Consider the following 12,943-nt stretch of genomic DNA (forward strand, 5'->3'; position numbering starts at 1 on the left):
GACTGTAGTAGTAGATGTGGGTATTGCAATGATTCCTGAGGATTACATCAATTGCATAGTAATTTCGGAAACACAATCATCGTAACCCACTAAAGCTTCAAAATCAAGTTTGGAGTGATTTGGATGACTGACATGCAATGCATGCAAATTAATTCTGCACGATATGAGAAAATGTAAATAGTGATACCTCTGAGTTGATTTGGGCTTTGTAAAATAAGTCTCCATCAAATGATGATAAATCTCAGGACATAGGGGTTTGCTGTTCACGTCAACCAACACCAATCCAAGTAAGTTGCAGGTTTTTCATCACATACGTCTGGTTGACATGCCCCCCTCTCCCTCACTACCTAGGCAGCAGAGTCCTCAGGGAAGACTGCTGAGGCCGTGGAGCGGCTGACACAAGAGAAGGGCCGTCTGGAGCAGGAGAAGAGTGAGGCCCAGTCTCTGCTGGAGGAGTTCAGGAGTGCCAAGCAGGAGATGACCAGTCAGGTGAGTCAGGGATAAGGAGTATGCAATGCCTCAGATGGGGTGTAATGTAGTGGTTGAACAGCATGTATTTTCAGTAAGGTATGGAGAATGTTGAGAAGGTTGAAATTTTGTGGGTATGGAATGATATGTCACTGTCATAAATGGTCCTCACTAACGACTCTGGAAGGTGCTCCTTAGGGTTAACATGGAATCAAATAAACAAAATGAACTGAATAATCCTCTTTGAACAACTGAATCAATTTGACATTTCTGGGTGTTGTGTGTTATCTTACCAGAAGTTTGGTGTGTGGGGTGTCATAGTTGCAAACCACTTTCACAAGTTAGTCTTCACAACATAATACAGTGTTACACATAAACAGAAATTCAGCCACAGATGCTGACATGTTCACACTTACCAAGATCACATGACCATTCCTGTGTGTGTCTGACACGGAGGGAGAGAAAGTAGCCAAACCGACTTCCGCAAGTTAGACAAACTTGTTGCTTCATCTTTTCATATCTATCATCTCATCTGGTATTGTCAGTCTTGACTGCATCAGTCTAGTCAGCTGTTACTGTCATAAATGGTCCTCTGGATAAGAGCGTCTGCTAAATGACTTAAATGTTAAATGTCCTCACTAAGGACTCAATTAGCTTGCAAGGCTAATTGAGGCTACTTTGCAGCGCTCCCCATCCTTGTCTACAACAATATTCATATTAAACAACAGCCTACCTGTTGGTTGATCATTGTAGCCTATTACTTCTCATTTAACCAACTTAATTCTGCAATTATAATTCCAGTTTGCATTAATTAGAAATCTCCCACTTCAATTGCTACACATGAGCCTTTGACTGTAGTGCTTCTTTGATTGACCAACAATAACAAGCTTCAATGTATTATATTCATTAGAAGTGATTTTATGTTTTGTGTGTGTTATTTCCCAGCTGGATGCATTGAAGCAACAGAATTCTAAATACCAAGAGGAGCTCAACCTCCAGCTCTGCTCAGAGAACCAGAAAATCAGCAGCCTGTGCCAGGAGATGTGAGTATATGGGGGGGGGGGCAGGTATAGTCCTATCGCAGTAACCGACCCTGGACGCAGGGACCACCTCAATGCAGTCGATCCCCAGGGCCCTTGAATTTTTTCTATTTTTTTTTATTCAACTCTTTCAAAATAAGATCATTCTTAAACCTGAGTCTTGATTATTTTTTTTTTTTTTATAGATTTACTTAGAAGTAATGCAAACTTGCTTTCTTTGCTCCATGCTTGTAGTCCTCCTTGCTTTGGCATTTTTATTTTGGGTGGAAATACATTATACACACATGCATATTGCTCTAAAGTCTTCAGACTTTTAAGAGTCAGACATTCTGTCTTCATACTCAACCTGAAGGCCCAAATATCTGAGAGAATTGTTTTTACTGAACTACGGCACAGTGCCATGCTCATAAAAATGTGTCACTTAATCACTATTCACTACTGTGTACATATCTTATGGTGCAGTTGACATCAACATTCATGCCTTGAATTAATTCTCTACTTAAACCCTTAGCCATGAATAATGATGCGACACTAAAGTTACAATTGTTTTGCTGTTTAAGTTGTTGAACAAGCGAAAGTGCCTGTGTCCTGCCAGGTGATAGGTAGACAGTGAGGTGAATGATATCTGGCATGCAAATCCTAGCAGCTAGCAGTTGTAGAAAGTGATTTCCTCATACCTTTCCTTGTACCTATTTCCCTCTCTCAGCCCCTTACCAGTTGTCTGTATATTCTTGTACTCATGTAGCTATGTGTTTATAATATTGTCTGTGTGTGTTTTAGTGAGGAGCTGAAGCAAGTGGCCTCTGTGAAGTCCCAGTCCCTGGTGGTCTTACAGGAGGAGAACAACAAGCTGACTAAGGAGGTTGGCAGCAGCAAGAAGGAGACCAGTGGCCAGCAGAAGGTACCACCACTGGACTACTGATCTGTTCCCTCAAACTGCCACTACTATTTTAAGAATGTAACACATAGCCTACATTGAGTCACTACACCTGTCCAACCAAGCAATTTAATCCCATAATGTTTATTTTCTTTAAGCTGGAAACGCAGCAGTCCAAGCTCAATAAACAGTTGCAAGATATGAAGCAGAGGTGAGAAACTGTTTCATTTCTATCCAAATCAAGTGTGCAAAAAATAATCATTTGACATTTCTAGTCAGATGGCATTGGAGACTCCCAACAGTTCTGCAATTAAGCATGGATGCTTGCATCAATTTGCCCTTCGCCAACGTGGCATATCTTTCTTGTGCTCTGTCCCACTTGCTCTGTTTGATTACATCCTCTTCTTTTGCCTTTCAAAGCTTGCCCAATAACACCTTCAGGTACTTCCATGCCTTTTTTAATTGTTACCTAACGTGTCATACTGTTACCCTAGGAAGGTAAGAGGAGCTCAATGCTTTTCAATGAGTAATCCCTCTTAATTCACTTGCTTTTTGTCATCTCATATTTATTTGTCCTCGTTTGTAATCAAACTGTAGACTCGGAAGTTCACGTGCCGTAGATTGTAAAATGGCAATGCAAATATTTCTTTGTCCTTGTTTGTAATCAAACTGTAGACTTTGTTTTTAAACAGAGATCCATCATGTCTGTCCAATACCATGCCTGCTTTATCCACAGGAGGCTGCTGAGGGGAGAACGGCTCATAATAATGGCCGGAACAGAGCAAACGGAGCACTTTCACATTTATCTGATTATTATAGGCCCCCCAGGTCTCCTTTCTCTGTTCTCTGTCTTGAGGTTATGCCTTTGTTTCCCTTTCAGCTGACTTCATCATTTCATTACATGCTTCTGAATTAGATTTACAAGCACACTTCTATGTACAATTGAAGTCGGAAATTTACATACACTGTTTTTCTACCACTCCACAAATTTCTTGTTAACAAACTATAGTTTTGGCAAGTCGGTCAGGACATCTACTTTGTGCATGACACAAGTAATTTTTCCAACAATTGTTTACAGATTATTTGACTTATAATTCACTGTATCACAATTCCAGTGGGTCAAAAGTTTACATACACTAAGTTGACTGTGCCTTTAAACAGCTTGGGAAATTCCAGAAAATTATGTCATGGCTTTAGAAGCTTCTGATAGGCTAATTGACATAATTTGAGTCAATTGGAGGTGTACCTGTGGATGTATTTCAAGGCCTACCTTCAAACTCAGTGCCTCTTTGCTTGACATCATGGGAAAATCAAATTAAATCAACCAAGACCTCAGAAAATAAATGACAGACCTCCACAAGTCTGGTTCATCCTTGGGAGCAATTTCCAAACGCCTGAAGGTACCATGCTCACCTGTACAAACAGTAGTACGCAAGTATAAACACCATGGGACCACGCAGCCATCATCCCGCTCAGGAAGGAGACGTGTTCTGTCTCATAGAGATGAACGTACTTTGGTGCGAAAAGTGCAAATCCATCCCAGAACAACAGCAAAGGACCTTGTGAAGATGCTGGAGGAAACGGGTACTAAAGTATCTATAGCCACAGTAAAACAAGTCCTATATCGACATAACCTGAAAGGCCACTCAGCAAGGAAGAAGCCACTGCTCCAAAACCACCATAAAAAAGCCAGACTACGGTTTGCAACTGCACATGGGGACAAAGATTGTACCTTTTGGAGAAATGTCCTCTGGTCTGATGAAACAAAAAGAGAACTGTTTGGCCATAATGACCATCGTTATGTTAGGAGGAAAAAGGGGGAGGCTTGCAAGCCGAAAAACACCATCCCAACCTTGAAGCATGGGGGTGGCAGCATCATGTTGTGGGGGTGCTTTGCTGTAGGAGGGACTGGTGCACGTCTTAAAATAGATGGCATCATGAGGAGGAAAATTAGGTGGATATATTGAAGAAACATCTCAAGACATCAGTCAGGAAGTTAAAGCTTGGTTGGAAATGGGTCTTCCAAATGGACAATGACCCCAAGCATACTTCCAAAGTTGTGGCAAAATGGCTTAAGGACAACGAAGTCAAGGTATTGGAGTGGCCATCACAAAGCCCTGACCTCAATCCCATAGAAAATTTGTGGGCAGAACTGAAAAGTGTGTGAGAGCAAGGAGGCCTACAAACCTGACTCAGTTACACCAGCTCTGTCAGGAGGAATGGGCCAAAATTCACCCAACTTATTGTGGGAAGCTTGTTAAAGGCTACCCGAAACGTTTGACCCAAGTTAAACAATTTAAAGGCAATGCTACCAAATAGTAATTGAGTGTATGTAAACGTCTGACCCACTGGGAATGTGATGAAAGAAATTAAAGCTGAAATTAATAATTCTCTCTACTATTATTCTGAGATTTCACATTCTTAAAATATGTGGTGATGATAACTGACCTAAGACAGGGAATTCTTACTAGGATTAAATGTCAGGAATTGTGAAAAACTGAGTTTAAATGTATTTGGCTTAAGTGTATGTAAACTTCTGACTTCAACTGTAAATAAAGTAGTCAAAAGTTGAGTATTTGGTCCCATATTCCTAGTATGCAATGACTACATCAAGCTTGTGACTCTACAAACTTTCTGAATGCATTTGCAGTTAGTTTTGGTTGTGTTTCAGATTATTATGAAAATGAATGGTAAATAATGTATGGTGTCATTTTGGAGTCACATTTATTGTAAATAAAAATAGATTGTTTCTAAACAAGTCTACATTTAATGTGGATGCTACCATGATTGGGGATAATCCTGAATGAATAGTGAATAATGATGAGTGAGAGTTTGTGTGTCAAAGATCATACCCCCAAGACATGCTAACCTCCCCTGTTATTGTTAATAGTGAAAGGTTTAACAAGGGTGTCAACAATTTCAGACCACACTGTATATACTGTATAAAGATCGATCTTTACCAAACTTAAACTACCGGCCACAGTTCATTGCAGGTAAAAGTCACATTATATTGGCTGTTGGTGGTATTCCAATATACATTAGATTTAACACAGATTATGCATGGTCAATGCTCCACTAGTCCTTGTTGGAGTGGTTAAACTCTATTCATAATAATTGTGTGTTGTCCTTGACAGAGAGACCGCCTTGAAGAAACAGTTAGATGAGGAGAAAGCCTCCCTCCAGAAGTCCATCCATAAAAGCAGTGCCTTGATCTCCGAGAAGGATCAGGAGCTGGAGACCCTAAAGAGTGAGGTAAGAATTGGAGCTCTTCCCTATTTCTAGACATTTTAATTCCCTAACCTCATGGCAGGCTTCCTGGCACTATTTCTAGGCCAAAAAGCATTGGGGTAGTCTTATTAGGTCTGGAGTTGTAATGAGTTCTCTTTTCAGGAGAATGTTTTTTTTTCAGCATTTGTATACTATATTCATTGTATAATGTACACTACCGTTCAAAAGTTTGGGGTCACTTAGAAGTGTCCTTGTTTTTGAAAGAAAAGCACATTTTTTTGTCCATTTTAAAATAACATCAAATTGATCAGAAATACAGTGTAGGCATTGTTAATGTTGTAAATGACTATTGTAGCTGGAAACAGCAGATTTTTTTAATGGAATATCTATATAGGCGTAGAGGCCCATTATCAGCAACCATCACTACTGTGTTCCAATGGCAGGTTGTGTTAGCTAATCCAAGTGTATCATTTTAAAAGGCTAATTGATCATTAGAAAACCCTTTTGCAATTATGCTAGCACAGCTGAAAACTGTTGTCCTGATCAAAGCAGCAATAAACTGGCCATCTTTAGACCAGTTGTGAATCTGGAGCATCAACATTTGTGGGTTCGGTTACAGGCTCAAAATGGCCAGTATATGACATAGTATTGTATTTTTCCCTCTGAGCAGTTTTCAGTGCTGCAAGGGGAGAGCGCCACAGCAAAGACACTGAAGTCTACTGTCCAGTCTCTGGAGAAAGACAAGTCGCGGCTGCAGGAACGCGTTCAGAGCCTGGAGAAGAGCCTTGCAGGAGAACAGGATACTCTTACCAGCGCCTCCGGTATGACTGGGCAGTCAAAACTTAACTCTACAGATTGAGCTCCACTGTCACTGAATGCTTAATATACATGTTTTCCCTTCAGGTGATGCAGCTCTGAACCAATTAAAGGAGGACAAGGAGGCTTCAGAGAGCCAGGTATGCATGACTTATTATGGCCCAATTTAGCAAAAATTGGTATATAAAACACAACTTGGGTATGCCATTCAGTTGGTTTTTTACCAATATGTATATTTTTGGACGATTTGTGCATTCACTTAATGTTTCCATACTATTGCCATATGACATGCACTGGATGTTTTAAATATCCCTGCAAATGAAAACGGTCTGATCACCACAAAAGCCAACTGAACTGAGAAATAAGTTATGTTTTTATACTAACAATTAGTTGCCATGGTGAATAATCCAATAATAATTGATAGGACACATGAAAGGAAACCTCAGTTTACCGGAGTCTCTAAATTTAAATACTGGCAGATCAATAAATGTCTTTGTAGATCTAATAACATTTTGAGGATTCTAAATTCAAATCTAATGGGCTTTTATATAGCCGTCCCATCTTCCTTTCTATGAAGGCAGGTCTGCGTCGTCTAACATGGTGGGAAGCTCCACCAATCGGGCTACAGGACGCAGGTAGATTCGATCCTTGACCGGATCCTTCCATCTGCATCTGGTATCGTCTTCACTATCTGTCCGATGGGCCACAAAGCTCGTGGTAGCTGAGGACCCACTATCATGGCCACTTGTCCAACCTTCAAGTCTGGAGTGTCAATCCGTCACTTCTGCCTCTGCTGAAGACTTGGCATGCCGTTCCATCGTGCAGATTAATTTTAACTGGATCAAGTCTGCTACGTCTGCTGAAACAGCCAAGGGTCTTGGAGCTCAGAATGCATTCCACCTCCGTAAGGATCGTCAGGAGGACGTCTTCATGAAGAGCATACTTCACATACCTTATTTCCCTCTCCCAGGTGCCTCTGAAATGCGGTACATTCGGGGGGTTGAACCGGAAGGTGACCTTCTGTTCAGCCAACTGTTCCTGGAGTGCAGGCCCGAGGGCCATGAAGGACTCTTGCAGCTCTCTGTCCGCCCCTCAGAAATTGGTCCCATTGTCCGACAGGATCTCAAAGGGTTATTCTCATTGGGAAATGAAGCGGCGGGAGCCATCAGGAAGGTATCTGTGTCCGTTCTGGTCAGAACATTGAGGTCGGTGCATTGAGTGGTGAGACGGGTTAGCTCAGCCAGAGTTTTCCCCCTCGTAATGTCATCTGCTGGGTTGTTAGGGAGTGGAGATATGTCGACACCGCTATCAGTGAGATCTTGTATCTCAGCGATTCTGGTGCCGACAAACACTTTGTAATGACACGATTCCGATTGAAGCCAGTTCAAGAGGGTTGTTGAATCTGACCACAGGGTGGTCCTGCGGACATAAAAAGTAACCTCAGTTTTGCAGAAGACGAGCTAGTGTTGGGCTCCAGTCGGCAGCACTGAGCTCCAGGCGGAGCATTGAGACTTGACGCTTGGGTGCCACTCGAGATCTTGCCACGAGGAATGAGACCTGTACTTGTCGTTGGTCATCCTCAGTGCGAAAGGAGGAGGCTACAACTAGGTCCATTAGGTTTGGGCCTGGAGTCACAGGTGCTAGAGGCACCGCAGGTGTTGGCTGCTGGCATGGATTGAGCCTGTGTGGTGGCGCCGTCCCAAGACCGTTTGGAGGATAAGAGCAGACGTGGTGCTGGCATGCCCAGCAGTTGATGCCGAGAGCTGGCTAATTAGACAATGGAGGTGGATCAATCCAATGGTATGGGCCTAGCAGCAAGGATGAGGCATCGCTCTGGTTGACTTGACCATGGTTGTGGACACCTGGACCTGAGGTACGTCCTTGGTTGGTGTCATGACATGGGATTATGCTGGAGGTTGCTCTGGTATGAGCGGGTGGCTGGTCTGGGGCCATCCGGAGTGCCCTTCACATGATTTTTTTAGGAGCTGAAGAAGCCGCGCCACCTTCTTCAGCTTGTTCTGGGCCTGGCGAAGGCGTTGCTGCTCCCTCCATTGTCTTTCTCTACTCTTCAGCTGCATCTCCTGGTATCTTCTCTCCATGGTGAGTTTGTCTCTCCATCTCTTTTTCGGAATTAAATCGCGCTGCCTCTTTCTCTTAAGCTAACTGGTGTCCCAGTTCTTCAAGTGCTATCTTCTTAAGATGAACTTGAATATATGAGTGATCACTGTTGTCGCCATTACTGCTTTGTTGACTGGGGGCTGGCGACCCCCTTCCTTGGAGGGGATTGTAATGCCGTACCTTGTTGTGGCTGCACTGGGCTCAACAGTTCGCTTTGTTGAGGTTGGTGATGATCCTCTTCATCAGAATCCTCCTTAAGGTCTTCTTCTTTGGGGGTGTGGCTTGCCTGAAGCTGACCTATGGGGGAGGGCTCACCAGTTAGAATACCCTCACCTTGGTGGGCATGCCCACTAGGAGTGGTTGTTCGAGTGCGTGGGTGGTTGACTATGTAGTCCTCCAGTCGTTTAGGCTGCTGTATCTGCCGTCGTGGACATTCATCTCCTTGGGGCTGGGTCCCTTGGGAGATCTGGTTGTCCTCAGTCTCGATGTCCATCATCCATCTCGAAGGGCCATGAAACAGAGTCTGGTACTCTCTGTGTGGATAGGCCACTGGGAGTAAACAAATACCTGACTGCACTCTGGTCAAAGAGTGATCACAGACACAGAAGCCAGTCTAGGAGTTTAATGATGAAACAGAGTGTGGTATTTGGTCAAAAATGCACAAATATCCCTGCAAATAAAAAAGGGTCTGATCTCCACAAAAGCCAACTGGACTGAGAAATAAGTTCTGTTTTTATACTAACAATTGGTTGCCATGGTGAATAATCAAATGATAATTGATAGGACACATGAAAGTTAACATCAAAACGTTGACTGGAGTCTAAATGAATATACTGGCAGATCAATAAATGTTTTTTATAATCTAACAGGCTTTTATACATAGTTCATCATCCCTTTATTTACTATGATGTAGTCTAGCTGTACTGCTTGCCTACTATTTTCTCTGTCAGTGATGACTTGAGTCTGTTGTCTGGCTTTAGGTGGGTCCTAATTTTGATCTGTTTTGTCTCCTCCCTCTCCTCTTTCTCATTTACCTCCTCCTCTGTCACTGATGTTGGCAATGCTACCCGAAAATCAGGCAGCGGTTTGTTACTGTTTTTCATCAGCTCCACTCATGCATGTCTATTTGTCTGTAGATTTCCCCATGGTTCTCGTTCCATCTGTGCTGTTGTGTGTGCTGGAAAATAATTCCTAAAAGTTCCTGTTGGTTTACATTTCTGGTCGTCTCCCAAGGAGGAATTAGGCCTTATCTCTGACATAATTTACCATACGGATATATTTACAATTAGCTTTAAAAAAAATTAACACCATATCCTATTCATAAAGGAAATGTACCAGAGTTATGATTTCCAGCAAATTGGCATGTCTGGATGCCACAATTTCTCATTGGTGGACGATCCAGAGTTTTACTGTTCAGTGTTGCCCTCTTTACTATTGCTCAATCAAGGATGTGGGGTTTGTTTTCATAACTTAGAAACTGGACAAGCACATTAGTGAAGGTGATGGTTCACTATTATTCTTGTAGCAGGGTGGGTTGGGGTAAGGGGTGAATTTATTAACAGCTTGTGTGATATTAGCACTCAATGGGATATGGATGCTGTTAGATGACCTGTTTGTTCCATTTTCCTAAGTTCTAAATTGACTACATTTATGTTTAACTGAAGTTTGTGCCGTATGAGCATAAAGAACTGTGTTACTGTCCGTGATTTCCCTTCTTGTCTGCGGCAGATCGAGTTCCTGAACTCGGTTATCGTGGACCTGCAGAAGAAGAATGAAGACCTTAAGGGCAAGCTGGAAAAGATGGCGGAGGCTTCCCTTAATGGGAATAATGCAAGAGAGCTTGATAACTATGACGGGTCAGCCTTCTCCCATGCTTTTAAACACTAACCCTGAGTCAGACAAGTTCAAGCCCACACTAACCTCTTACTTTTTCACTTTTTGTTAATTTTATGAAGTTAGTTCAGAGCATAAAGCAGTATTTATATTTTAACAATTCATCATAGTCCTAGTTTGCCCCCCCATACAGTACTTGTTCATTTGTCTAGTCTTCTGTACATACTCACGCCCTGACCCTGTGTGTCTCCCACCCTCTCTTCAGCGGTTTTAATGAAGGTCCCTCCAAAAAGAAGGTCCCACCAAGGCTCTTCTGTGACATCTGTGACTGCTTCGACCTCCACGATACAGAAGACTGTCCCACTCAGATGCAGATGCCGGACTCCCCACCCCACACCACCTACCACGGCAGTAAGGATGAGGAGAGAGCTTATTGTGACATCTGTGAGGCCTTTGGACACTGGACTGACTCCTGTAACGACGACCAGACCTTCTAATCTAAAGCCTTCTAGAACCATCTTTGGCACAATCTCAACTTTTGCGGTGCGCAAGTGCACATGGAGTTCTCTACTGTATGGGTGTGTGCATGTGTTTGTTTGTGCAGAAAGTCTTTCTTGCACAAGCCCCTAAGCGCTCTAATGGGAGGATGTTGTCTCAAAACAATCAACTTAATTATCCGCACCCACACGTCATTGACTAGCGAAAGGGGCAGAAATGCCGACGTATTGTGATAAGGTTTTCATTGGGAATTGTAGAGGACTTTTGTTTTAAAAAATCCGCTGTTTTTGTTGCGACCCTCTTCAGCGTGTGCAAAAGATGAGGCTATACTTTATTTTTTTACACTTGGACATACTTTGTACTTAAAAAAAAAAGTTGCCTTGTCAATCTGTCTGTGATAATTGTGTGGTGGACAGGCATGGAGAGGGGCGTGGCTGGCGCCTGTTGCCTGGCAGGGTTGGAGAAGTGAAACAACACCATTTGATTTTTTGTTTAAAAAAAAAAAACTACCTCGGCCGTGTGGGATGGTGGTCAAGGTTGAAGCCGCTAAACAAACCTAAAGCACTGCACACACTTTATTCCTCTCCTCTGTTTAAAATCCTTGGTTCCTTTTTAAATGGCCTTTACAAGAACGATGCATAATTAAATTATAATTTAAGCATAAAATATTGTATACAGATGGTATGATGCTCATGAATTTCTGTACCTAACTTTTTGATTGTTGAATATCTGTACAAAAATAAATGACATTTATGGATACATTTTAAGTTTGTTTCATAACAGTTGCAGGAGCTCATGGGAATTTACCCTTCAAACAAATTTCATATTACAGTATTTGTTTTTAAAGTTCTCTCACCAAATATTTTCTGTACACAATTACTTCCTGAGTACTCTATGCTAAGCAATACAGTTTCTTTGAAAATAAAGTGATTGTAAGCCTTGGAAATGACCACTTGTACTGTAAGCACTTCATGGTTTCAGCTAGAGTTATGACATCACGTTTAAATATACATTACACAGATTACAGCTATGGTGCCGTTTTAATCACTGTTCCCTTTAAAAACTATTTATTAAGTAATACGTTTTTTGCCTCTGCCGTGTCTAATTTTACACCACAGCTCTCAACATCCCCCCTTAGAACACAATAGACCTGTTTGTTTCACATTACCTCTAAATCAATTTACCTGTTTTTAAAATGTACCATCAATACCTCTGTACTCTTAAATGGTTCTTTAACCATCTGTGCTGATCTGATGCGTGCGTCAGTGTGATGCACATGCCCACAAAGACATCATCAATGAGGAACAAATCAGAGCTGGACGTTGCCACTCCCAGGCTCAGCAGTCTGACGTGACATCAGGTAGCCCCCACCGCCAGCGTAGGGAGGGTCTGGCTTATTAGGGTACATCTCCACTGGTATGAAGTACATCCATTGGATGTGCCAGATTGGATAGGCTCTTGGAATAATATCACCAGCGAACAATTGATCAGAGGGCTTGTGGTCCTTAACGTTCCAGCAGATTGCTGGTGTGAACAAAAACGTCATCGTCCCCTTAGAACACATGGGCCCGCAGGCACTCCAGGCTGAACCAGTTCAGGAAATAAACCTCCTTCAGGGTCAGGTTGAAAAAAACTGTCCTCAAAATCCCACTGCAGGATGTCTGCAAACTGCCTGTTCTAATACGCCAGTAGCTGCTGCAGCGGGAATCCCTGTATTCTGTCTGATGACTTGCCTACTAAGAACAACAGTTTCCCCCTTTTACCCTGAAAGTACACCCTCTTCCCACAAGTGCTCCGTAGTGCAATCCTGCCATCCACCTGGATGGCTGTGGACTTATTGGCCAGCAGGAGAAAGAGGTTGTTCTCACGGGGTTTCGGAGACAGCAGGCGGGGGAATGTCCTGCAGTGTTTGTACATGAGGAAGTTACGGTGCGGAGGTGGGATAGAGGACAGAATGTTCTGCATGCTGTCATTCAGGGAGCACTTGAAAACATCCACAGTGGGCTGTGACTGGTGGTGTTGCAGAGGTGTTCCAGTGCCAGTCTGTGTGATTCACACGCCACAG

General features: G+C 42.7%; 1 protein-coding gene across 9 annotated transcripts in view; it reads left to right on the plus strand.

Moving 5' to 3' along the window:
* Window positions 1-11,640, plus strand: part of LOC115164471 (CAP-Gly domain-containing linker protein 1) — a 48,153-nt gene extending 36,513 nt beyond the window's left edge. For 8 of the 9 annotated variants that reach the window (XM_029716998.1, XM_029716992.1, XM_029716993.1 and 5 more), the window contains 10 exons: window positions 352-489; window positions 1,414-1,511; window positions 2,289-2,409; window positions 2,544-2,596; window positions 5,520-5,637; window positions 6,284-6,434; window positions 6,517-6,569; window positions 9,626-9,631; window positions 10,276-10,403; window positions 10,646-11,640. In XM_029716998.1, the coding sequence (XP_029572858.1) occupies window positions 352-489; window positions 1,414-1,511; window positions 2,289-2,409; window positions 2,544-2,596; window positions 5,520-5,637; window positions 6,284-6,434; window positions 6,517-6,569; window positions 9,626-9,631; window positions 10,276-10,403; window positions 10,646-10,877 (1,098 nt within the window). In that variant the 3' untranslated portion in view covers window positions 10,878-11,640. The remainder of the gene's footprint in view (window positions 1-351; window positions 490-1,413; window positions 1,512-2,288; window positions 2,410-2,543; window positions 2,597-5,519; window positions 5,638-6,283; window positions 6,435-6,516; window positions 6,570-9,625; window positions 9,632-10,275; window positions 10,404-10,645) is intronic. The other variant, XM_029716995.1, reaches the window with a different exon arrangement.
* The last annotated feature ends 1,303 nt before the right edge of the window (window positions 11,641-12,943 follow it).

Source organism: Salmo trutta, chromosome 27 (genome assembly GCF_901001165.1).
Source record: "Salmo trutta chromosome 27, fSalTru1.1, whole genome shotgun sequence".
In the NCBI taxonomy this organism is placed as follows: domain Eukaryota; kingdom Metazoa; phylum Chordata; class Actinopteri; order Salmoniformes; family Salmonidae; genus Salmo; species Salmo trutta.